At 31.8% G+C, this 27,757-nt stretch overlaps 1 protein-coding gene across 4 annotated transcripts; it reads left to right on the top strand.

Annotated features, from left to right (window-relative positions):
- LOC127701537 (transcription intermediary factor 1-alpha-like) lies at positions 1-27,757 on the top strand. Of its 4 annotated transcripts, none has more exons than XM_052205428.1 (3): positions 1-150; positions 11,416-11,533; positions 24,479-27,757. In XM_052205428.1, exon 3 carries the CDS (start codon positions 24,496-24,498, stop codon positions 27,412-27,414), a length of 2,919 nt encoding a protein of 972 aa, XP_052061388.1. In that variant the 5' UTR covers positions 1-150; positions 11,416-11,533; positions 24,479-24,495; the 3' UTR covers positions 27,415-27,757. The 4 variants fall into 4 exon arrangements, with proteins under 4 accessions (XP_052061388.1, XP_052061389.1, XP_052061390.1 ...); XM_052205429.1 differs by having other exon boundaries at positions 11,416-11,545; XM_052205430.1 differs by lacking the exon at positions 1-150 and adding an exon at positions 9,892-9,961.

Below are 27,757 nucleotides of genomic sequence, written 5' to 3'. Positions count from 1 at the left end.
TTATTCAAGTGTTAATATCTAACAAATGCATCGATATGAGGCGTATAATGTCATTAATATTGGTGTGAGCCTAGGGAAAAGTTTATCAGATGAAATACTATCACAAAAGATAGTCTTTGAAGGCTTGTCAACGGATTTTTTTTTAATTTGGTAAGTACTTTTTTTATTTTCTTACATTTTTTGCTGATTTGTAGGTAAGCGCAACATGTCTTCTTTGGATACAAGTCTTTTGGAATGGACAAGCTGTATATATGATTGTTTATGCGATATAGCGATCAGCTTGCGAAACGATGTTTTTGCGAATGCAAATATCCAGTGATGGATTGTAAATCTTTAAAGTACGACATAATCTTATGAAAGGGATATAAACAAACTTATAGTTGGAATACTATCTGATTTCTACCGTCGTCATAAAATCAGTAAATAAAAATTGCATTTTTGAATTCATTGATAAAAAATGGCTTAGCACTATATGCTACGTGTTTGATCTTTTTATAAATTTCAATCATTTCCACAAAAAGGAGCTTTTCTTTCCGATGTCTTTTAAATGTTGCTGCAAATCTCCTCTGTTCAGTTTCCTATCAAAGAATAAAGGAAATGTATTTGGAATTTTTCGTAAGGATCATTCCAAAATTTTAATATTGATTTTAAGAAAAAAATAACATAAAATTTCGCTCTTTAATATCTTTTACTTTTTTTCTTTTTGATGTCTATAACTTGTCAAAATCGATTCCTATGCCATTTATCAAAATTGTATATATTTACTTTAAATGTATCGAATAAATATTGCATGTCAAAATTGTTACAACAATTTGTTCAGTTGACGTAGCAGTGATAATAAATGTCCATAAGACTGACGACAGTATACACACATCAAATATTTAATTTGGCACTAAATTTCTTTATGTAAACCTTGACTCTGATTGTACTCAGAAGTAATTTATTGATTATCTTTATTTGGCCCCAGACACAGGCAGCATTGTGGTCAGAGCTTATATTAGACTAAGTAGTAGATAAGCGGTATTAGCATGGAATGCGTCCTTGTTTTAATGCATGTATATGCAGGCTTTTGTGTACTTATATTTGTTTAAATAATAAGATTAAAATAATAAGAGTTGATTAGGATATTTATTGTTCCCAACACATGTCTGGTATATGTTCCTTGGCCACCGCTTAAGACCCCGTTTCTGTTGCTATATTCGTAACAATAACATTTAGTTGATTACAATGCACCAGATTGCTGTCCATTTAAGAACAATACACACGTTTCTGGTTGTACCGATCAGAACCTGTGTAAAATCCTTACAATTTGGACATGTTTAATGATTTTTTCCTTAGCTAATGTATAGTTGAAAATATATTAAAAACATAAGAACTATGGAATGGAGGTCTAAGAACCGCATGTCATAACATACCCGGTACTAGGTAATAACAATTATATAAAGGGAACATTATTGCTGTTCTACATCTCCACAGTTTTATTTCTTAGAACGAATTTCCTGTAACGAGGATGTTTATTGCTTGCACCTGTCATGTGACCTGACACCAAGATTATAACGACTTTACCTCATATCCCTTTTTTATTCAAACAAATGTGAACGACAAAATTTACAAAAAAAAAATGTTCAAAACATAGATTATGATTCTGCTTCAGTCTTTCCAACTCGATTAAGTTGTAGTGCGGCTTTTGATTATTTTAGTTGTCACGACCTTTCCACTTGCCCATATCATCACAATTATCCGTTGACTGTCACATGGGGCGCCATTTCTTAAAATGATTTTTTAATAAATGACAATAAGAACTTCATTTTCTCAGTTTTATGCTTCAGTCCTGAACAGTTATTAATTTTATAGCTGTAAATGTTGTCATTATGTCAAGAATCATGATTTAATGTCAAATTTACTTTAAAATTTATCCCATTCTTTTTTCCAGAAGATTTTCGACTAATTCCTTTAATAGGGTTATTGTTATTCAACTTTATGAGTTTTTTTTATGGGAACACCCATTCTAAATACGTAAGGACACGCAATAATTAAATTGTTTTTTCTGTCAATGGATAATATATGTAGTTCAAATGAAATGTCATAAAACTGATGTATTTGTTTTGTCAGTTATTTAAAAGACATTTGTATTAAGAACTTGACAACAACATATTATACTGTTAAGGTATGCACGAAAAATTGAAAAAAAAACTTCTTTGGTTTTACTTAGTAAAGTCTGTTATCTATATAACCTTAATAACCGTAATGTCGGTATGAAGTATGTTGCTGTTTATAGCTACAGGGACCAGTTTGCCCAATTTGGGGTTTCTCTATCACCATATGACCCTTGTTTTTTCCTTATCTCTTCATCATGAATATTTATGTCTTTTCTTTGAACTCGCTTACCTCGTTTTTTGTTTTATTGTTGCATTACAATATAAGAAAAACATTAACTGTCTATGCACATGATCGTGACGTCATGAAAAATGAATGAGATATCAGCCTGTCTACAAAAAGAAAAGACAAAAATTAAAATTAAAATTAACAAAAATACCGAATTCTAAGGTAAATTAAGATAGGGGGAAGTCTATGAAAACTGACAAAATCAATCGTTTGACTATATCAACCAAATGAACGAATGGAAAACAACTGTCATATTCATCAACTGTCATATTCATAACTTAGTACAGGCATTGTCCGAAGAAAATTGTGGGTAAAACCTGGTTTTGAAGCTAGATAATCTTCCCACTTAGGCAAATTGTGTGAGCAACCCAAACAGACATAATTGGTTTTAAGTGTGAATAATTGGGACCCTGCAGCCAAAACTCTGTAAACATACATCAAAGACATGCAACAGAATATTCCTTTAAAAAATATTTGACATCTGAAAAACGAGTGCATTAATGCATGTATATTATTATGATTACTTACAATAATGCGAAGTTTGGCGTATTGTGGTTTTCGTGGTCTTTTCATTAAAATATTTATAGTTGCTACATAATCAGTTTGTTAATTGTAGAAACAAAAACAAAAAACCACAAACTGTCAGTTGATATATCAAAAAAGAAAATCAGTAGTTTGTTTTCACTTCATATACATATTAAACAAAAACAATGTACAATACGTGTCCGTTGTAATATTAGTTGTATATAGTAAACTTAAAAATGAAATTAAACTGGAAGACCACTTGCACAATCTAAAAAAAATTAATAGTCGTCAACTTTTAACAACATTCCGTATAAGTGACCATAACTTGGAAATTGAAAGAAAGAAAATTCCAAGAGACCATAGAGTGTGTAAAGTTTGCAAAATTTTAAATGATGAGAAACACTTTTTCCTTCATTGCCAAATCATCAGTAATATTAGAAAACCACTTATAAATGCAATTAAAACCCATTATCATAATTTTAACCAGCTTGACTCAAACTCTTATCTTAGATCCCAATAAAGGTATTTTGTCTAGTGTTGTGAGCTATATAAAGCAATCCATGGAGTTGAAAAAATAAGTTACACATTGGTCAATTATCTATATACTTATATATGTATATTATTAATATTAACTTGACTTGTTTAGAACACTTTCATATTACCAGATTGTACGAAGCAGGCAGTTTACTAATAATATACTACTAGTACTAGACCTTTTCACACGTGCAATTTCCAATTCATTCCTGTGGTTATCTTTTTCATCTGATTAGGTATAGGGTTGCTACACTGAAGGTCCAAAGTCAGCACCCCCACATTGTATATGGGGCACTTACAGATTCTGATCCCTTCCAAACTTTTATAAAATAGAGGCGGAAGATATCAAAGAAAGAATGAAGTAATAACTTGTAACTCGTTAAACTGTATCTTAAATATCATCCACTGATCAAAACTTATATGTGTACTTGCTGTCAATCTAAAGATAATCAAATGTTACTTGCTACTTTTAATACTTTAAGGATAGCAAGCAGCATTTGGGATGAAAAGAATAATTCATGTGAAATGTGATTTTTCAAAAATCCCATAAAACCCGATTTGCGTATTTGAAATACAAACTTGAAAAAATTGCTCTGTCATAAATGGAACAACATGTTGGTTTTTCAACTTTATGACCTTTTAAACCTATTATCTGGACACGAAACTTAATATATGGCATATCAAGGATTTAAATTAGATTCTGTAAATTCTCCATAAAGTCATTTGTGTTACAACATTGTATAAATGAAATTTCATTTCCAAAAAGACATTAACAGTTTTATCGCTTAAAATCAATTTATACAAATCGGTAGTTTTCAAAAACGATATGTAATTGAAAATCGTTTAAAAATCACCAAGATCAAATAGTATAGACGATTTTAAAAGAAAATAAAAGACTTTAATGCCACTTAATTTAGTCAAGGTAGTTCGAAATGGTTTTACTACGTACAGAAGGAAAAATTACCGCTTCAAATTATTATCAAAATAAATGACAGGAATTTAATAATCTGAATATATAATGATCTCTTGGAGGTTTTATGGATTGGATTTCTTTAGTTAGCCCTCGGAGATGTATTAGTTGCCAGGTATAAGTGATTTCCTTAAAGTAGTCACGAAATCAGTTTGTTAGTAGAAAAAGTTGGAATATGCTTAGGTGGAAATCGACAATACAAGGTTAATAAAACAAAAGATATATAGCGTAGGTATATTTTTTACATACACAACCACATATCAAAATGCAAGCTTGCAAATGCCAAATAATTTTTCCCCGTATCATCGCGATGAAATAGGAAAAATTTGGTTCGTAGAAATTCTTTTTTTGTTTGTTTAGATTATCAAAGTAATCTTTTTAAAAATGCCATGTGTCTAGTAATCCGAAAAACGAAATAACACATGTATTTCCTGTTTAAAAAACTTTCCTGAATGGTTTGAATATAGAACAATCCTATCTTTTATATCACCTACAACATATTATGCAACTATATCATTTACAATAGTTTTATCACGTGTAACAAACGACTTTGTCCCGTAAAACTATATACTTGAAGACCTGAGCATTTTATAGGTATGCATGTTTATAAGTATATCGGTGACAAACTCGTTTATTTTTTTTATTTTACATTATTGTTTCGACATCTTGTACATGCAGTACTTGTCTACACGTCCGCAATAAGCTATTTTTACATTTCAGTAGGTTATCATTACTACAACATTACAGATAGCACCATTACTTAAACACTACATAAAAAACCATTACTACAATACTACAGAAAAACCATTACTACAATACTACAGAAAAAAACATTACTACAATACTACAGAAAAAACCATTACTACAATACTACAGAAAAAACCATTACTACAATACTACAGAAAAAACCATTACTACAATACTACAGAAAAAAACATTACTAAATACACTACATAAAACATCTGATTACTCCAGCACTACACAAGACACCATCATCACAACACTACATAAAACGCTATTACTACAACACTTCATAAATCACTATTATTACAACAACACTTAATAAAACACCACACTACAAACAAATCATAAATACAACACCACAGAAAACACCATAACTACAGAAACCACTATTACTATTACTCTACATCAAACATCATAACTACAACACTATACAAAACACCATTTCTACTACACCACATACACCATTATTACTACAACACTACAGAAAACCATTACTACAAAATTGCAGAAAACACCATTATTTCAACACTACATAAAACACAATTACAACTTCACTACAGAAAACACTTTGTATGAATTCATTATGGTAATGTATCATAGGGAAAACTTGACCCTGCAGACCATTAATTGTATTCCTCTATTAAACAAATTGAATAGTATATTAGACATACAATGTACTCATAAGCGTGAATAAAAAGCTGAAATTATACATAAAGCACTGTAGATGTGCACGAACAGTCTTTTTAGTCTTTAATTCCATATAATTTTGATCTCTGAGATTTAAATTAAAAAGTTAATTACAATACGATGGTCAATATAAAGTAAACGACATAAGATAAACAATTTTTGATAAAAAGCAGTCCGACGCCGTATCCATTATATATAAGGCAAATAAACAAAATTAAATTTCCCAAATTACTTTTGTACAAATCCGGAATGAACAACCACCACTGGTTTACAATAAAGGTGACTTGTTTGTTCTTGGTATAAAAGTGGTTTTAGTTAGAAATTGACAGGTGAATTAAAAGTAGACCTTATATTGAAAAGTCAACAGAATCGTACAGTTCATTAAAGGACTAGAAAAATAAAGCCAATAACGTTTTAGATAAGTATTTCAAATAACAGGTGCGACTAAAAGGTCAACATAACTTGTTTAAGATACCATTTCGCCAATGCACAGTTTTACTTCCAAATACACTGTATAACTGCATGATATTGGAATAAACATCGGTTTCTGCAAACTCAGACCTAAATAATATGAACTAAGCATAGCTATAAAGTAAGCTCAGCAACTACGCTGCGTTCACAATAGTGAGGATACAATTGTTTCCATGCCTTTATTACACAATCAAACGACGGAAACGGTTATAATACACATTTCATCCGAAACTTATGATCTAGTTATGAAATTTAAAAAAGATCGCTGTATCTGCATTAGTAAATTTAGGTTACAGTCCATAGCATACTCAACAAGTAGACATGATGTATAAAGATTGGCTGTGTCGTCCATATCTATGTGACTGTTGAGATGAACTTTCTGTGTCGTCCATATCTATGTGACTGTTGAGCTGAACTTTCTGTCTCGTCCATATCTATGTGACTGTTGAGCTGAACTTTCTGTCTCGTCCATATCTATATGACTGTTGGGCTGAACTTTCTGTGTCGTCCATATCTATATGACTGTTGGGCTGAACTTTCTGTGTCGTCCATATCTATGTGACTGCTGAGCTGAACTTTCTGTGTCGTCCATATCTATATGACTGTTGAGCTGAACTTTCTGTGTCGTCCATATCTATGTGACTGTTGAGCTGAACTTTCTGTCTCGTCCATATCTATGTGACTGTTGAGCTGAACTTTCTGTTAGGTCCATATCTATGTGACTGTTGAGCTGAACTTTCTGTCTCGTCCATATCTATATGACTGTTGAGCTGAACTTTCTGTGTCGTCCATATCTATGTGACTGTTGAGCTGAACTTTCTGTCTCGTCCATATCTATGTTACTGTTGAGCTGAACTTTCTGTGTCGTCCATATCTAAGTAACTGTTGAGCTGAACTTTCTGTATGGTCCATATCTATATGACTGTTGAGCTGAACTTTCCGTGTCGTCCATATCTATGTGACTGTTGAGCTGAACTTTCTGTCTCGTCCGTATCTATGTGACTGTTGAGCTACATTTTCTGTAAATTATATTTGAGATTAAGCCTTCAATTATCTTGGCATTCTTCGCTGTGTACTTATTGAAAGCTTGAAAGAACATGATTTATTTACAAGTTTTGACTTTCTTCTAGCTTTCAGTAATTACGAGCATGATAGATTGAATGTTTTGTCTTTTATTTTATGATAGTTGTTTTTGTGCTTCTTGCAGATCTGATGAGTCAAGTCATTTTTATCTGATTTTAACAGTTAGTTCTTATGTTTGTGCTCTTACACTACTGTCCCAGAGTAAGGGGAGGGTTGAGAGCACATGCTCATAAGGCTTTTTTTATCGTTTCAACTGTTTCACATTTTGTCATGTCACTGTCTATAACTATAACTGAATATACAGTACCATTTATATTAACTGAATATACAGTACCATTTATCTTAACTGAATATACAGTACCATTTATCTTAACTGAATATACAGTACCATTTATCTACTGAATATACAGTATGATTTAGCTCATTTTTGAAATCCGTATGGTGGCCCATAGTTGCTTAAACCCGCTTCATTTAGACTCTGTTGGATAGTGTCCCTTTGGCAATCAATCCACATCTCTCCACTTCTATAGGTCACCGTACGGCCTGAAAAAATTGCTTGGTTTTCTTTAAATTATTTCACTCAAGAACAGTATTGTTGTCGTGTTTGAGCTAGTGTGAAGCAAGTTGTTTTGTTACAAATCAAAGGTTGAGTGAAATAAACTTTATTATAAGCTGAGAAGATATTTTAAATTGAAAAGAACAGTTGATGCACCTACGTATGTATGTATATGTATAACGATATTGTGAAGGTTACTTTTTAATGTGCAAAAACCAATATCGATTTTTTTCTCGCATTTTGTTGTTTGACCTTAAAATGCTTACATACAAATCTCATGTCGACATATATTTATCAATTCAAATTTATCAGTTCACCTTTCAAATCTATAAATCCGGTCAGAATTTTCTATTCTGTTTTTACATTGGTAAATTAAAACAAGACTGAGTATATACGTCATGTACTTGGTGACTGTGAACTGAGAAGTTAGCTCAATATAATGCAGAGGTAAAAATTGCCAAAATGAAATAAAATGTATTTGTGAATACTACAGGGGCTTATCTATACTGTGTGGTTATTTGATTTACAATCTGATTAAAGGATTTCGTTACAATCTTACGACTGGAATGCACATTACAATGCACAGGTCACAAAATAAAAATCGTTCGTTCATTTTATTTCATTTAGATGCAATTTAAAATTTCTATAAACATAAATGTTAAATAAAGTGGTTTTTTTTAAATGAATAATATATTTATATTTTTTGGTAAATTAGTTTGTTACGTTAACATATAGTATACTTATTTGAAATTTCAAAAAGATGGTGCATTTTTCTTATATCATGAACATGAAAAAAATGTATTCTAGTACATATAGAAAAACATGATCCCACTATAAGATAAGTGGTTTTGCGTCGAATTAGACATTCTAATATCAAGGAAGTTATAAATTATATCTTATATAAACTCCTTGGTAATTGTAAATATTAACAAGGGAATGTTGCCATGCTGTTGTGTCCATGGAGAGTAATCGAAATGTGGTACTGAGAGACCGACTATTCATATAAGTGTATGTGTGTGTGTGTGTGTGTGTGTGTGTGTGTGTCGGGGGGGGGGGGGGGGGGTGTGTGCATATTTTTGTAATCAACAGTTTGATTCTAAATGGTTAAAAAAACAAAGTTCAGATGGAAAGTGAAACTAAATAGTTTGATTCCATTGAAAATCACGTGACAATATTAATTCACAAATACTGTGTTTCAAAACAATTCTTGATCTTATATTTTATTGAAAATTTTGTTATTATTTTTTTTTTGTTAAAGTTGAGAGAAAAATGTTGTCCAAGAAAAAATCCATGTCCCCACTAAAATGAATAGTCGGTGACTAGGATGAACAATAAGTTATAGGATTCACACATATTTCAATATTGAACTTCACAAATTGCAAAACTAATCCTTTTGAACTGTTTAGATTTCCGGGTAAGCGGACAGGAATGTCCAGTAAAATTAGTCTAAATATCGTATTAAGCAACCAATAAAAAGATTTTCCACTTGAATGTTGACCACCGGATGATAAACCTGTCATCCCTCAAAAATAACAATAGTTAAATTAAAATAGTACCAATTAAAATTTAAATTTATGACAAAATCTTCAAAGATGAGACACATAAAGAAAGCAAATATCAATCGACGCATAAATCCGGATAAAGCTTTGTAAATAAATTCTTAACCTTTTCTTTATGGTACATTTCAATAGGATTTTATACCTATTTATAAATGAAAACAACCCTTGGTACTTTAACTTGACCGTTGTTCCGAAGCAAATGGAATGAAAACACGAAAATTTTTAGACTGTACATTTAAGAAGTTGGATTTCAAAAACAATTTGAGCCCTTACTAAGTAAAGTAGATAGAGAGGTTAAATGGTTCACGCTCGACTGGATACAAAGTGTTGAAGGATTGTTTAAAATTTAATCTTTTATTTACATGACATCAATATATATAAATCATTTGGATGTGTATTGAATGTGCATGTTTACCTAAGAATTTAAACTAATATTTCAAATTAGGGGTAAGTTTAACTATCTAGTAACAAAATTGTAAAGATTTTAAATGTCATCTTACATATATTCGAATAGTCTTGATAATTTTTGTACTTGCAACTACTAAATGCTGATCTGGCTAATTTCATTAAAATGTATTTGTACTAAATAGAATGCATATGTTTTAGATAAAAAAAAAACAAAACAAAGTACAATGGAAGTACTAATGTACATAGACATGATTGTACTTTAGCAACAGTTTGACCATATTTCATACTGTCTATTTTGAATGTCAAGGACAGATGGTAAACAAAACATTTCGTGACATGGAAAGCGTTTTTGCTAGTAAACATGTCTTTACCTTGTCTTATTTATACCGATTCCATCACAGATTTTATAAATTCGTTTTAGTTTGCAATTGTTACATGCAGAAATAGTTTTTAAAACCAGTCGACAAAAGCCGATTTCACAAATGTATTACTATGCAATGATGTTTAAGGCACCAACGTCAACAGGCTCAAACTTTCACCAAGCTTACCTTTTATACTTAGTCTGGTAAGGACGTCAGAAGTCAAAGATCAAAATAGCACAAAAGAATCAACTTTCTAGATGCCTGCACTGAGGTATTAAACAGTCCTAGGTTTCAAGATCAAATGCCAATGAATGGAAAGCAGTCATACCTTTGGTCTTGTCAAGCGTGTGTAAGGACTTTTGTCATGAATAAATATACTAAATCCTTTCTTTTACATAATATTAAATCTTCTGAAAAAAAACTGTTTTCCATATAATTCAAAAATAAGAAGATGTGGTATAACTGCCAATGAGGCAACTCTCCACCAGAGACCAAATGACATTCTCATGCATTACAGGTCACAGTACGGGCTTCAACAATAAGCAAAGCCCATACCACATAGTCAGCTATAAAAGGCCACGAAATGACAAATGTAAACCGACTCAAATGAGAAAACAAACGGCCTGATTTAAATACAAAATAATTAACGAAAAACAGATATGACACAGTAACAAATTACAACCACCGAATTACAAGTTCCTGACTTGGGACAGGCACATACAGAATGTGGCAGGGTTAAACTAGTTTGAAGGCGCCAACCCTCCCCTAACTTTGGTCAATGGTGTAACAGTACAACATAAGAACAAACTTTAAAAATCAGTTGAAAAGGGCTGAACTTTTCAGATCGATACAAAGCCGAATACATCTTACAAAAACACAGATCCGACGTGGCAGGGTACTTGTATATCCCCACAACAAAAAAGACACTAAGTACAGATTTGAGAACTCGCAGTTACTGACAGCTAATTCAAAGCCAATAACAACTAAGACACAGTATAGAATAATAAGTGTGTAGATGTAAGTGTTAGTGGTCTGACCACGTGTAGTTACCATGGCTGTTCTTTGCAGTTGTGCTTTGATATCAACAAATTGAACTTCCGACATTCACAAGCTTTTTTTTCTGTTTTCTAGCTCACAGTCTAAGATTACATGTCATTGACAAGAAAAAGTGACAACACGAATGACGGATAGAGTACATGCATGGAGTGCTTCAGAAAATATTTGATAATAAGCCATATGTATATATAGGGTATGTTTCATAGTAAGTTTTTCTTTTTTCTGTATACAAAGATCAATGTGTGGTTTCATCGCGTGTGGTCAGACCAAAAAAAAGTAAATTTAAAAATAAGTATTTACTTTCCATAATGTACAGAAAACATTAACGCAAGATGATAATATGAAAAAAACCAACAGCAATTAAAAAAAATCTTTTTCAAATAGCCAGAAGCGGATTAACAAAAGGATGAAAATTTATTAATGTCCCGTACTGTCATTTCTTTATTTCTTTTTTTTTAAACAACTGTAAAAATAATATTTTTGTTCTTTTGTATGTGAAGTAAGAAACGCACAAAATATTCTATCTTCATTTAATTTGGAAGCATTTTTGAACAAACCAGAAAAAAATCATTCAAATCATTTTCTCTGGCGAAGCATAGCTTCTTGATCAAACTAAAATCATATGTTTACTGCGTAATTTCATATCAGAGTTTAAGCACTTTTGCTTATATGAATGAAACCAATCATTTATCTCTAAATCTGCGAATAACCTATCTTAAATAGATTTAAACTTCTCAACTATATATAACAGTATTACTGGTAAATACATTTGGTCACTCCTTCAAGTTTTAGCCCTTAATTAGTGCCACTTAAATCCTGATGAATATATTAATTATCCCTAAAACCACTTAAAATAAGTACTTAGAGATACTTCATTGTATAATATTTAAGTTCAAAGTTTTTGAAAGGATGTATAATATTTCGTATTTAAATTTAATATTTTTTCATTCTGTAAGTAATTATAGTTTTAATAAGGCATATGATATTTAAAGGTTACGAAGGGACAAACTGCTTGGTGGTCCTAACCATTCAGTGCTGAGAAAATATTTTTCACCTGCGTGCAAACTACTTCTTTTAATGAAGAAATAATGGTAGGATAAAAAAAAAATCGTTTTACTATAGCTTCGTGAGGTGTTGCGATTCTTTGATATATAATATATAAACATTTTGGTTAATTGAAAAAGCATTATAAAATGTTAACTCTTTGTGAAGTTCGGCAATTTGAAATATTACGTTTCTGTAATTATGAAATTACTTAAGAAGTATCGATAGGTGTCAGGATATTTGTTTTTCCAGTTAAAGCTCTTTGTTATTTTACTTACCAATATCAAATTTCTATGTATATACTTGTATAAATGTATGTAATGATACAAATGTCACTATAATAAATAATTACTTACTAACTTACCAGTTATGTTAAATCGGGGATGAAACGTATTGTTGACCGTCAAGTTCCATTCGTAAGTAGTTTGCATTTTTTTTTTAAAAGAATATTGAATTTTTGTTCATATCGCACACCCTCAAAACCCGGCATATCAAGCATTAACAATGAAGCAACTATTTAAATAGAGGGTGTGTTTTCCTTTGAAAAAAGCCTGTTTAGAAGCATGATGTCATTTGCATACGCATGACACTTGTTACTGGAATAATCGTCATGAGGTACACAAGAGACAGAAGGTTTGGAAAGGTACAAATTTGAAACTTTTGAGAGCAAAAAAACAAAAACAAAAGGATCAAATCAGAACAGCCAAACCGACTGGAAAACCTGTTTTCATGCATCCTAAAAATAATTAATCAATAAATATATAAGAAGATGTGGTATGATTGCCAATGAGACAGATATCCACCAAAGACCAAAACGACCTGATTTATGTACAGAAGAATTAATGACAAAACATATATCACAGACAGCAACCAACGACAGCCAGTGATTTACAAGCTCCTTACATGGGAAATAAACCTACATTCTTACCTGGGACAATGGTTTAACAGCGCAACATAACAACACACTATACAAATCAGCTTATCTTGCATATATGTATAGTCCAGCCCTTTAAATATCTTTAAAATTATCAGACCACTAGTTTTATTTAATGTAATATTAACATTGCCTATTCGGCACAAAAACATATATGATACATTTATCTGGTAGAAACTTCTTGTTGGGATATTCATTTCTAAGAGTTGTTCAAAACGTTTGCACTACAGCGCCTATAATTGGCAACCTCTAGGAAAACCATAAGTCAGTCGACACGTCGACAAGTACCTTTCATACATTGATAATGCGAGTGAGCACTAATCTCAAAAGGCTAACAGGAAGATGTATTAGATATTGAAAAGGCCAGCGATAATCAGCCATAAAAAAGATAACTTCCCTTTGGATGTTTATTTACCACTATATACCTTATATTTTTCATTTTAGAGGTTTCTGTACATGTGGCGTAGATCAAATATTCGTTTAGCAATATTTCAAATTAACACTATAAAAGTTTTTGATGAGATGAACATTCTTTAATCTTATTCGTAAACATGAACGTTATTATTAGCAAACTTAATTTTAATGTTAATCAAATATTAAAGATAAGTGACCTGGCTTGAGAAATCATAAGCAATAATATTTAAAATGACACTTTCGATGACTGTTTCGTAAAATTGTTTCTTTATGATCTCTTTGAAAACAAACCAAATTTTTAAAGTTAATGTACTTCAAAAAATAAAATAAAAAAAGATCAGACGTTGTTCTTAATAATGACTGTAAATTAACTTTGATAGATATGACATCTATATGTTAAATGTTACCTTTAAAGTTGCATTAAATATGCAAATGAGTATAACCCAGTGACTGTTACCTACCCTGCAGATCTAACTTTACAACCGTGATGATTGTCTTTTTAAGATAGAAAATTATCACTGAAGCAATTTGTAGTAATAAAATGACAATAACTATTTTATATCATCAACCTTTACATACTTCTACGTTTTAATGTTGCTTTTGATATGTTTTTGTAAACTGAAAGTGTACTTTTTATAGACGATTGTAGAATATTTCCCTATTCCCGTAATTGCTGTGTGATTTAATACATATAAGGAAATTCTTGAGTTAAAGGAGAACGGAATTCACATAAACGCTCTAACATACTGTAGATCTTAAAAACATAATTCACAAATTTTCGTTAAATCTACATGTTACTTTACGATATTCGAGTGAACCATTCATGTCATTTAGTTTATGGCGTTGTTGGGTTACTGTCTCCTTTCGTGTATACCAACATCCACATATGATATAATAGTTTTAATAAAGCATATAATATTTAAAGGTTACTAAGGGACAAACAGCTTGATGTTTAGTATAAAGTATTAGACAAACTGTAAGTGCAGTGATGCGACTTTACGCGTTTATTCATTATTGCTGGTAAGATTTAATTTTCGTCCGAAACGGACTCTATTTTCCAGACTTAATAAATCGTTGTTATTCGTACGGTCTATGTAACAAACATATATTTTAATCCTGATTTTATTTATATAAAGATTAATAAAGAAAGAAATGCAATTCTAATTTTAAATCAAGAAATTAGAGCGGATTATGGCAGTAAATATATTCAATATAGACTATGTGTTTCAACGTTACATTCCATATCACATAGAATATATAAAACAAAATCAACCAGGGGATCGTCGATTATTGCATATATTCTTGGAGATATGTATGTAAGGGAGCTTGGAAGTAATCAATATTGCGATTTTTCAAGGACTTAACAGCAATTTCATATATATATATACTGTAAATTCAGAAATTATTGCGAGGTTTTCATTAATGCGAAAAATGCGACTGGGTAAATATCACAATAAAAAGAATTCGCATTCTGATATCTGATACATATATCTGTATGCAGATTTTCCTGAAATCGCAAAAATTTATCTCACAGTTATGTCAATTTTTCAAAAATCGTAATAATAAATGCACGCAATAATTTCTGAATTTTCAGATTATAAATATATATATTCGTAATTACTCTAAATATCAGCACAACAATGTTAAATCTGCAAATTTTGCGGAAGCAAATTTTTGTTCTTCCCTCGTCGGGATTCGAACTCATGCTATTGGGATATCGTGACAACACCGCCTGCACTGTGTCCAGCGCTCTAGGCCACTCGGCCACCTAGACTGAACTAAAAAATTCAGATTTCGGTGGCCTATTGTTACCTTTCCTCGTCAGTAGAATCTAGAGTTGTAACACAGTGCATGTATATATATATAGCTCTTTCAATCGACATTAGTATGCATTGGCGGTGGAATATGCTTTTGGATGAAAAAGTGCAAAGAGTTCTTTGTCAAAAAAAAAATGTCTGTCATCTTTAAAGTAGTAGCATGCCTTAATGAATTAATTGATTTTAATGGTCAACATTTTGTAATTAACTTTTCCACAACTTTCAATATATTTTAATGAAAAATGTAGCTGGCAGTTGATATTCTTGCTCATTATAGCCGTGTTTCGTGGTCCACGCTATTGTATTGATATAGCAACATGCACAAATAGAGCATAAGAATTCATAATAAAAGTTTTTAAAAAAGAAGCGGATGATACCATTGGGACATGCAAAATTCAACAGTCTAGAGAAACTGACAACGCCAATGCAAAACACGAAAGACCACTTAAAGATAAACAAGTTCACAAGACACTAACTCTACTTAAAAAACTACAGACTGAGCAACATCAAAAGAATTTGAGGTGATCTCGTGCTCCGGAAGGGTAAACAGATGCTGCTCCACTATTCGCATCCGTTGTCTTTTGGCTTAAATTAAGCACCTGAATGACTAGAATATAACCTTTTAAACCTATCAGCCTCTAAAGTTATTGCCAAATTTGCGACCTTTAAGTACTAAGCTGACGTAAAAACCTTTATATCAGATTACAAATGTTCGTTTCACCAAAAATTTATTACATACACTGGGTATATGATAGGATCTAAATCGCTCCCAATCACGTTTTCAATTCCGGACTTATCATAGATACAGATCTTTAATTTTACTTTTCCTTTTTGACAGACAATATGTGAGTCAAGTTTTTCTTTCTTCATTGTACTATTAATAGGGAATTCAAATGAAAGTAGATTTGGGGTAAAGTTTATTGACAGTAATAAAACATAATTTCATATCAAATTATATTAGTTCAATACTTAATTATTTCATTAGAAATTGAAGGCTGAAATAGCAAATTTATGTTCCATTCATGCTAAAAAATGCTTAATTTTTGGCGAAAATTTAATGAATAATTTAATGAATATTGCTGTACATGATACGGGCAAAGTTTGCTTTTTTGCAACATCATCATGTCTGCCTAGTATGATCCTAATGTAAACTGTTGATATGTCCAGTTGCTACACTAGCCCCCTATTATGGGTATGTTGTAACTGATTACTTGCTCTAAAAAAGTTTGAAATAAAATTTAAAAAAACTTTACACTAGAAATTAATACATGTTATCTGTTCTATCATCATATTTTTGCTCGGAAATATATCTCTTTTCTCCTCCACATCTGGAAATCAAATTGTTGGGGTTGAAATCAATTTTCACATTAAAAGATAGAAAATTCACAGAATTAAAAAAATAAGTCTTTTTCTTGTGTCATCCGTCTTGTACTTTACGAGTGAATTTTAAGTTGACACAGTGCAGTTGCATGCATCAATTATAAGTATATGCATGATGATAATACACATGTAATATTAATGATAATAGTAAAAACAACAACACATATTAGTTGTATACAGATAATTTTAGCAAATTCTGAGGCCAGAAATAGAAGGATATAACAGAAAGATACATGTATAAAAAGTAATTTTAAACTTCAAATCGGGTTAAATAAGGTAATAAACTAAAAAGATGCCAGAGGTAAGATATTAGATATTTCAATTTCAACACAAATATATTCTTAAACTATGAATAGACACATGAACTGTTTGTAATATTAGTATTGTCATACGACCTAAGGCAGAGTTTATTTACATTAAAAATAAATTAAAGAATCACATCATAATTCCATCTTAGGAAAATTACAAGTGAATGTGTATTGCATTAACAAAATGAATTGAATTAGGACGTGTGAAATTATAATTGGACCGATATTCTTTATATAGGTTTCTCGTTAATACCGTTTGTACATGGTTATTAAAAGTGTTGATAAAAGTAATCAGAGTAGATATTGTTGGCATTGAATAAAATATAAACCAAAACTGAAGATAAAACATGGCATTTTAAACGGAATTAATCTGCTTATAAAATATTTATTGGCACTCAAGACCTCTTTTCTTTAAATACATACATATTTTTTTTTTAAATGTTTCAGGTTAAGGTAGAGTATTAACCCAAACTGATTTTTTTCTTGGTTTTTCATTCGTTCTCATTTGCTCAATGACATAAGCAGCTATACAGTATCTCACATTTCCTTCCATAGCAGAAAGGGGTCATTGACATCTGTGGTACTTGATATGTGACTACATTTGTATAGGCTACAATTATTATTATCTGTAGTTCTTCATTGTTGAAGGTCAGCCGCTTCGATTTCATTCAGAAGTTACCCTCTCTACAAAAAAAAAAAAAAAAAAAAAAATCAATAATAATTAACAGTAGCGATTTTACTTTCTATAGGATGTATTTTCAAGCTTTTTATGAAGAAATATGTGTTTCCATGCCACAAGCTATATAAGCTTGGTGTCTCGTTTAACTGTGGTGTTCATTTCGTACACTCATTTCTAAAAACGATCCCTAACACTAAAACAAATATATGACACAAAAAAGAAAAGTTATTTAGTAAGATTGATAAAGGGTTAGTGAAGTAATTTGACAGAAACGAACCAACAATAGCGAACTATTTCTATAATCGAGGTTGGGTCTTCAAAAATACGACACCGCCTCGCCTCTTAGTACTCGCCTCGGGTGTTGGAAGTTGTGGGTTTAATCCAAGACTGGCTCAAACCAAAGACGTTAACTCGGTATTTGCTGCTTCTCCGATTGACAAACGGATTATAATTAGTAATAGTAAAGACACTGGTCGGCTAGGCGTCCCAATAATGAGTCCGGATTGGGTGACATGTCTTTCGAATTGCTACTTTATGAAAATCTAGCTCAGCGTGTCAGTCTAGTACATGTACAAAGCAGGGTCCATATTCATATCACATTAACATCTTCTCATCATGTGAATGTAATACTTGCCACTGGACCTTACACATTATCATCATCGTAAAAAAGTGACAACTATTACTACAATGTATTATACCTTTTATAAAAACGATAAGAAAGTCACACAGTATAGCATTAATAACATATCAAAGTCAATCTAAAAATTAAAAAGGGAAATGAATGATGATCATTTTGAACTTGAAAAACTTATGACCAAAAGTTGAAGAAAAACAAGCACTGAAACTAAATATTTTTATTAGATCTATTCTTTAAATTGAAAGAAAACACTCCGTGTTTATGACGAAAGGCCGCTGATGACAAATTTTTAAAGTCCATACGCATACATTATCCTACACTATAATAAATATATAAATTCCTCAAACAGATTTAATAATTTGCCTGAGGTATCTACCTATGAAGTATATTGATAGCATAAAGGTGTGATTTGTTTAGCTGAATATTCGGACGAAAATGAAACATGTGCAGAGTTTTAATATTCGATATTTCAAATAATTAATCAGAAAGTAAAATGTGGATCTGATTTATAATTCAGGTAGGAAAATAAATAAATGTGTTTATAATATTGAAAACAAGGTGAAAACAATCGAACACGGTTTGTTTTTTGGCTAATTTCTTCCATGAAAAAGTGAAATTGTCCTCATGTCTATTAATCGTCATATATATATCCGTAATAGTATCAATTATTTTTTTAAAGCATACTCGAAAAATCTTACTGAAAGGAAATGTATCTCCAACATCATAGTGTGTTGTCTACGTCGATCCACTTCTCAGTCCGTAACAAAATACTTTTATCTCTGACAAAAGTTTATGCAGTTTACATTGAACAAAACTAGAAATGATTACTTGATACAATGTGTATATCCCTTTCATCAACATTGATTTATGGTGTTTATGGGGACTTTGTTACTTTAACATTTGAAGAAGAATGTCAATGTAAAATAGCATTCAGTTTATATAGAAATAAAAATAAGAAGTCAAGAAATACTTCATACCATGTATAGTTGTACACTTACCTATAGCTCTGATTTTAAATTAGACTGATTGTTGATATGTCAAATGGCCTTTGTAATTTCTACATTTGTGGAAGATGGTCAATGCTAGGTTTTTACACTGCACTTGGGACATGGATCGACCTCCTTTTCTACTTCCTTTTTTGGGGTTTTTTTGGAAAATATTCTTCAATATTTAACTTGTATTCCCTTATTTGATATATGTTCTTGCTTATTCATAAGATATTTAAAATGACAGTAGTATATATCGGTTTTTAATGCTCTTCAACTTTGTAGTTTATGTGGCCCTCCAATTGTCGTGATTTGAGCGCCACTGATGATCTTATATAGAAAACAAAGCGCGTCTTGCATACCAAATTATAAGCCTGATATCTTTGATGAGTTTACCCACATATAATAGACTGATCCTCTATTCTTTGTTTTATCTTGTGGTTTTCGTGTAAAACAAAGAAACACTATTGTTGCTATATGAAAAAAACCAGTCTAAAAACAATTCATATTATCAGCTGCTTAACACAATGAGAAGCATATTGAACTCGTTCGCTGAACTCATTCGTCAAAAAGCTTTATGATTGTGACTTGCAGTTTTTATTTCATCAATATGCAAAAACCCTGATAATCGGTCCTGATGACGTTGTTGTATGAATTCCTCTCGTCTCACTTTTAAAAGTAGTCGTTGATATTAGTTTAGGACTGCTTGATTTTATTTCATCAGGTTAAGATTCCAATTACTACTAGCATTCTTTGATACGGTGTTGTTTGAAATAGTTTTGCTTTTACTTGTATTTTTTTTAATCTATTATAACGTTATAATAGAGTTAAGTAATTTTCCTGTACAGATTTTTATTGTACATTCTTGTATGCATATTTTGTTATTCCACTGGTTGAGCCAAGCCACTTATTGATGTGTCTCACTTAGTCGGGAACCATGTCAGTGGTGTCTTTTGTTATATTAGTCGGGAACCATGTCAGTGGTATCTTTTGTTATATTAGTCGGGAACCATGTCAGTGGTGTCTTTTGTTATATTAGTAGGGAACCATGTCAGTGGTATCTTTTGTTATATTAGTCGGGAACCATGTCAGTGGTGTCTTTTATTATATTATTCGGGAACCATGTCAGTGGTGTCTTTTGTTATATTAGTCTGGAACCATGTCAGTGGTGTCTTTTGTTATATTAGTAGGGAACCATGTCAGTGGTCTCTTTTGTTATATTAGTAGGGAACCATGTCAGTGGTGTCTTTTGTTATATTAATCGGGAACCATGTCAGTGGTGTCTTTTGTTATATTAGTAGGGAACTATGTCAGTGGTGTCTTTTGTTATAATTCAATTTTTTTTTTTTCATTTTGGAGAATTTGCTGTTGATGGCAGAACTTTGGTAGTCTCTGAGACAGCTACCCAAACGACCTAAAAGAAAAAAAAGACAAACAAAAAAACCAAAAGACAGCTAGAGTTCAACATGCGGTCTTCAACGATACGGACAGTTGTCTTTAAAACCGGAGTCTTGAAAAGTTGTGAATAAATTAAACAGAGATGATCAAAGATCTATCATCAAAATAAAATTACCTACATTACAAATAACATAAAGATGTAATATATTAGATAGACTACAATCGGCAATTTTTGGAATTTGCTACATCCGATATTACTTTGATAAGAATACAAAAATGGTTTTAATTTAACTGGACTAGACAGACTACAAAAAGAATAGTTGATACAACATATTACATAATTAACAGGAAGAACTAGATATGAAATTATCTTTTTTTGAAATTTTTATTTTCTAATTTTAAGTAACTCGGGGTATGACCATTGCGTGTATTGTCTATGTGTAGACACAATATTTTAAATGTTATCTTTTTGTGAAATAATTGTGATATTTATCAAGATATTTAAAGTTCTTATGTTTCATACAATGTGTCTTACATGGTGTGTAGGATGATCATAAATTGTATAAACAAATTTAGATACAAATCAGTTACTCGGAACTACATTTAATACTGTTCTATTTCATATCCAAAGTTCACTGCGCTTTGAAATACGACGAAGTGACTTAATTAAAGTATGTAGCTTTTGTAAAATATAAAAGAGAACACAGTATATATTGTATTTCATATTAATATATGAACTATTCATAACTTTAGATTCTTTTTTAACGACACAATAAATCGGTCGAAAAAGCAGAGTGGAAAAAAGGATTTTAATGATGAATCACGGAAAATTATAATAAATAAAAGATTCAGCCATTTTAATCGGCTAGTCAGGAGTACTGAAGGGTGAAATTCATTTTCATTTTTTATTTTTAACCGTATGTTGATTGATTGGTGTTTAACGCCACTTTCAACACTATTGTGCTATTTCGTGACGGTCAGTTTTTATTGGTGGAGGAAGCCGGAGTGAACCACCGACCTTCGGTAGGAAAACTGACAATTCTAGTCAATTAAGATTGGAGTCGAGTGCACCTGCCCCGTGCGGGATTCGAACTCACAACCTCAGTGTTGACCGGCTAGTGATACAGTAGTTCGACTACTTAGACCACTCGACCACCGAGGCCCCATTAACCGTATGTCTTCACAAGCTTACAAATTATTTCACTCACAACTTTTCCAATTATTATTAGATTATTTTGAAACTTTAGTAAAAGAATTTCCGTTTCTTTGAATCTTACAAGCTGTTATTTTGTTTCTCCACTGTTTGTTAACTGTACTTGCAAAGATCCCCTATATTTGTTTCACTAAGACGATAAAAACAAAGAAATAACACAAATTTTAATATGAAAATTTTATTATAGTTAAATAAATATTTGTAGTTTAAAGATTTATCATAAATTTTACCAAAAATTATTTGACTTAAATGGTATATGATTGTAAAATTTTGCAGCATCGGTCATCCAAAACCAAACTGAATAAGTTTTATTGACATCATTTTTGTTTTGATTTTGAAGGTTTTTCATAATCAAAGACAAAATCTAACAACTTGTAGTTGTAAGCCACCTTTTATAATTTATGATTTTAATACGACATAATGCTGTTAAAACCTATATTAGAAAGTGAATACATGCATTTTGTTTTATTAAAAATTGAAGTGATTGTGGTTTATATATTGAGGGGAAATATACCCTGACGTTGCGCACGATGTTGGTTCTACTTAGCGTTTCACGACGTTCCTCAAAATAAGGCGATTTCGACGATTTCAAAGAAAGTTTCAGGCGTTCAAGCATATTATTGATGATGTCAATTTACTGTTGTGAATTTGGTAACCGATTTCGGTTTGTCTGAAAAAATGCATCAATTTACAAATAAAACTCAAAGTGGTCGTATAGATATTTTTTTAATGAAATTCATTTACAGGAGTTGTCAGTCTTTCCAGGCCATAATTGATAATTTTCCTTTCGGCAGCAGTTCGCATTAATGAATCCGATACAATAATTTCCAAATTTACACAGATTTATTTTTAATATAAATTTGATTTTGAATTCATATTCTCCTATTTTTTGCATATTTATTCCTTTTGTTGCATTTCTTCCCGTTTCCGTTTCCTTTCTATATTTTATCATTTCCCGATGCTTTCTTTGTCGCAAAATATTTAAGAAGTTAAACATTCGGGACTCATGTTTTAAATTTTCTCATTTCCGTATTTTTGTGGCATATCCTTTGTTTGTTATAATTGCCAGCAATGGGTTTTCTCTATTTTATTTTATTAACAAAAAAATATACATGTTACTTTTGACGATTTAAAACTTGCAGATAGACAATGTTCCTTATATAAAACAAATATGCTATAAAAAAAAACCCTAAGATCCCGATATTTTTTTTATATCGATCTCATTTGGTCAACATTTGAATTTAAACTTAAACTATTCCTTTCTCATACATTGGTTGTATTGTAATTTATACATGTATTTTTATTTTCATTCGAATTAAACTGGAAACAAATAATTACGATATAAAATTAAAAACCAGAGCATGACATCAATTACGTTTTGCGAACGTTGGGACAAAACGGCTATACTTTTTGAAACGATCTAAAAACCTTGTTGCCTAACGAAAAAATATTAAACACTATATTGTTTAAGAAGAAAAACAGAAAAACCTTTACCGCCAAGTTTTATTTTTTTATGATCTAACTATGCTTATTTGATAGACATCTCGTTAAAACCTCAATTTTAAAGAAAATACAGCGTTTTTTTCGTTGGGACAAGATGGCTATACTTTTTGAAGTCATTGCAATAGAAACTATACGCATGGTTTCCGGCAAAAAAATATCATGAACCAGGAGAAAAGTAAAAAAACTTTCAAAATATAATAAATATTTTTTCTCTCAGCTTTTTCAATTTCACGGTATAAATGCGCAAACCCGAAATATACTTACTTTGCATACGGTTGGACATTTTTCAGACCATTTACAAAAATAACATTTTCCGGATTACGGTTTCAGTGATATTGATTTTGCTTTAACACGCGAATAATTATAACAATAGCAATATTATTGTGAAGTTTTACGATGATCAGAGAAAAAATACCGTAGGAGAGAAACGGAACTCTGATCTTTTGCACACAAAATGAAACGTTGGACATTACGCTTTTGCGTAAAAATGGGATAATTAAGTGTTATAATTCCTGGTATTTTAAATTTCGGTTCCTTTTTTTCTTTAATTTCAAGTCTAATGGAATGAATTCAATCAGAAATCATTATATTTTTATCGAACTGACCAGTCTACGTATTTATTTTTATGCTAATCTATAGCAAAATGGAATTGGTACCAACATCGTGCGCAACGTCCCTACCTTTTTCACGCACGTATAGGTCAATCAGTAATAATTATCGACGGGGTTACCATTTTATTTATTGAAAATAATAATCATTATGCATAAACTAGTATACCGTATTCATACTCTTATAACATAATTAAAATTGTTTCTGTTATTTCAGTGGATAACTAATTTGAGATGGAAACCATAAAACAGATAAAAGAAGAATTTCTCGTGTGTCCGATCTGTATCCAGCGATACAGGAGCCCTAAACTGTTACCATGTCTTCACACGTTCTGTAAAGACTGTCTGGCTAAATCTCTAAACAAACTGCTGGACGATAGTCAACCGGAAGTAGTTATTAGTGGTGATGAAAATTGTAACGAGACTAGTAAATGCTTCTCTTGTCCCGTATGTAGATCAGAAATACAACTCGACATTCCCATTGGAAACAGAAATGTCCAGCAATGGGCAGAGGTTTTCCCGGATAATCATTTTATCGAAAGTTTAATGGAGAAACTTGATATGCACTCAACAGAAAAACACTGTGAATCTTGCAGTATAGAAGGACAATCTCGTAGAAATAAAGCTGAAAACTGGTGCCAAACATGTAAAATTGCATTTTGTCAATCTTGCATCAATGCTCATAACGTCATCAAAGCATGTCGTGAACACGTGGTGATCTCTTTGGAAGACATGCGCAGCAATCCAATGCAGTCGATTTTGAGCACGAGAAAGGATATCCCTTGTTCTTATCATAGGGACAAAATAATCGAGTTTTATTGTGTCGATTGTCATGCTGCGATTTGTTCTTCTTGTGTTGCAGTTCAACATCGACGATGTGAAATGGTTGAAACTGTTTCAGACGCTGTTCAAAAATTAAAACCAGAAACTGAACATGTTTACAAAGATTTACAGCGACAACGAGAAATTCTGTCAGAGTGGGCAACCGATCATTCCAAAGAGTTGTCGGAACTTGCAGATAACAAGACACACTTAATTGCAGAACTATCAGACGTTAGATCAAAAATAAATGAACTGTTACTTAATCTAGAAAACAAACTGATCGGCGAATTAGAAGAGAAACATAAATCAACTATGAATGAAGTCGATGTTAGGCTGAAAGATGTTGACGAAATGAAAAAGAACGTTGAAAATACAAACAACTTATTACAAAACTTGATGAAATTCGGAAGTGATTCAGAAATACTGTCTCTCTTTGATACTATCAAAGTCCAAGTTGATGACATGAGGTCTGCTATCCAAAAGGCAAAACTAAACAAACTGAATACGAGATACAAATTTTCCATAGATCCATGTTTACAGCGAATTCTTGAAATGAAATCGTTTGGTAGGATTATTGATGTTGTAGATTTAAACAAAGAAAACTATTTGAGTATGAATGGCTACGATGACGACGAAAGTCAAAATCGTACAGGTACCATTAAAAGGACGGGTACATTTAGAGTTGAAAAACCATCAGGTAAATCTTTAACTCCGACAAATAGTATGTCTTCAACGTCGAGTGAATCGGTAAGTTCACAAGAAGCCGCTCCTATTCCTCCTAGACGCCGAAATACTCCCATGCGAGGTGTTCATAAAGACAATGTGAAACAGAATGAAAGGAATGTACCTAACCGTGCCGGCACATTACCGAGACAACCTAGAACACCGAGATATCCGAGTGTATCTAGAGCAAAATCGCACAGTAATGCTGATATAAGAGAAGAAAAAACAAACCGAGAAAGCATAAAATCTTCAGTTCGAAATTTAAATAACGAAAGTAGACGAGATTCAGTAAGAACGTCAACACAAAGAAATGTTTTATCGCCAGAAAGAAAAGCTGACTCTGAAATTACTCCTCAGGGAAATATTTCTCGTACATCGAGAACTTCAATTAAACCACCATTACCACCTGAAGCTACGGTTACTCCATTTTCTCCACCTACTGGCAGACGAAATATAGAAAAGAAAGAACAAGGTCATGCTTTGTCATCATCCGTAACATCTAAATCTCAACCATGTCGCTCTAAATCTATAGAAGATGGAATAGACGACACAATCCCTATGCCTAAAACACAAAGCCAAGAAAGGAACAGAGACGAAGGCATGTCACCAAAGAAGATAGAAAGTTTGAACACTAGCATACCGTCTGACAGCTTAAACGGTCAGTTACAACAGAATCCGGTAAAATTAAATGCCAATCAAATATCACCTTGCAATACTGAACCACAATCGAATACAACGTCACGTCCACAGGTACCTGCTAAACCTGAAATGCAAAAGTCGAAGAGTATACCCCTGTTATTTTCTTTTAACGGAAAGACAGATGGAGATTCAAAGAAATGCTGGCCAATCGATATTGCAGTTCTTGAAGACGGTACGCCGATAATTACAGATTTTCACAATAAGAAAATTAAAGCATTTGATCCAAGTGGATGTGTCGTGGGAGAGGCATCAGTACCAAGTTGGCCTCACGGAATAGTAGACATTTCAAGTACAGAGTTAGTAGTCACACTTCCGGAACTTTCAACACTTATATTTGTAATACTTAAAGACGATGTAATGAGAATACGGAAGCGAATCCGAACTGCAAAACAATACAGAGGAGTTGCATGTGATGCGTTCTCCGTTCCTGGAAATCCATGTATTGTGGTCTCTTGTTGTTCTTCTGGTGGACAGTGTGTTGACGTCTTGACGGTAGATGGCGCAATTTTACAAACCTACCGCGATGACTATCGTCAACACGGACGACTGTTGTTTACATGGCCATATTATATATGCACAAATAATCAAGGGGAAATAGTTGTCTCCGATTGCCAGTCAAGAAACAATTTGATATGTCTAGGTAGAAACGGTAAAGCTAGGTACGAAGAATCGATGAATGAGAGTGTAATTAAAGATCCAAGAGGAATGTGTACGGACAGACTCGGAAACGTTATTATCGCCGACAAAAATGGAAACGCCATTCATATGTTAGGCATTGATGGGAAGTACAAATATGTAGTAATGACATCTAATGACGGTCTGGTTAGTCCTATTGCCGTATGTCTCAGTCCATTTGGACATCTAATTGTGACACAGGAAAACGGAGACATTAAAGTATTCAAATTTTGACAGGAAACGAACATCTTTCGTCCTGCCTAAAATATTTGAAAATTCATTACAGCCTGATCTCAATTTGGACTTTAAAGAAAATAAGCTAGTCGAATCTAGCTTAGTTTCTGCACAGTATTATGTCAGTGACAAAAGGGAAACAACTCTAATGACTATAATTTTCAAGATGGTCACCAATTTATTTTATTTTTGATAAAATACAAAAATTTTATTTTACAATGATCAAATACAAAAAAATAGTCTTTCAAAGTAGCGCCAGTTCATACTGATATTAATATTCATTATTACATAGCATTGTATCATATTTAATGTTATTTATTACTAATAAATTGTTTAATGTTTA

The sequence above is a fragment of the Mytilus californianus genome, unplaced genomic scaffold, assembly GCF_021869535.1.
Source record: "Mytilus californianus isolate M0D057914Y unplaced genomic scaffold, xbMytCali1.0.p SCAF_5, whole genome shotgun sequence".
NCBI lineage: Eukaryota > Metazoa > Mollusca > Bivalvia > Mytilida > Mytilidae > Mytilus > Mytilus californianus.
This window is presented reverse-complemented; position numbering and strand designations above follow the sequence as displayed.

Bases quoted from the DNA above. Each gene is read 5' to 3' on its own strand.
- LOC127701537 (XM_052205428.1), top strand. From the start codon at position 24,496: ATGGAAACCATAAAACAGATAAAAGAAGAATTTCTCGTGTGTCCGATC.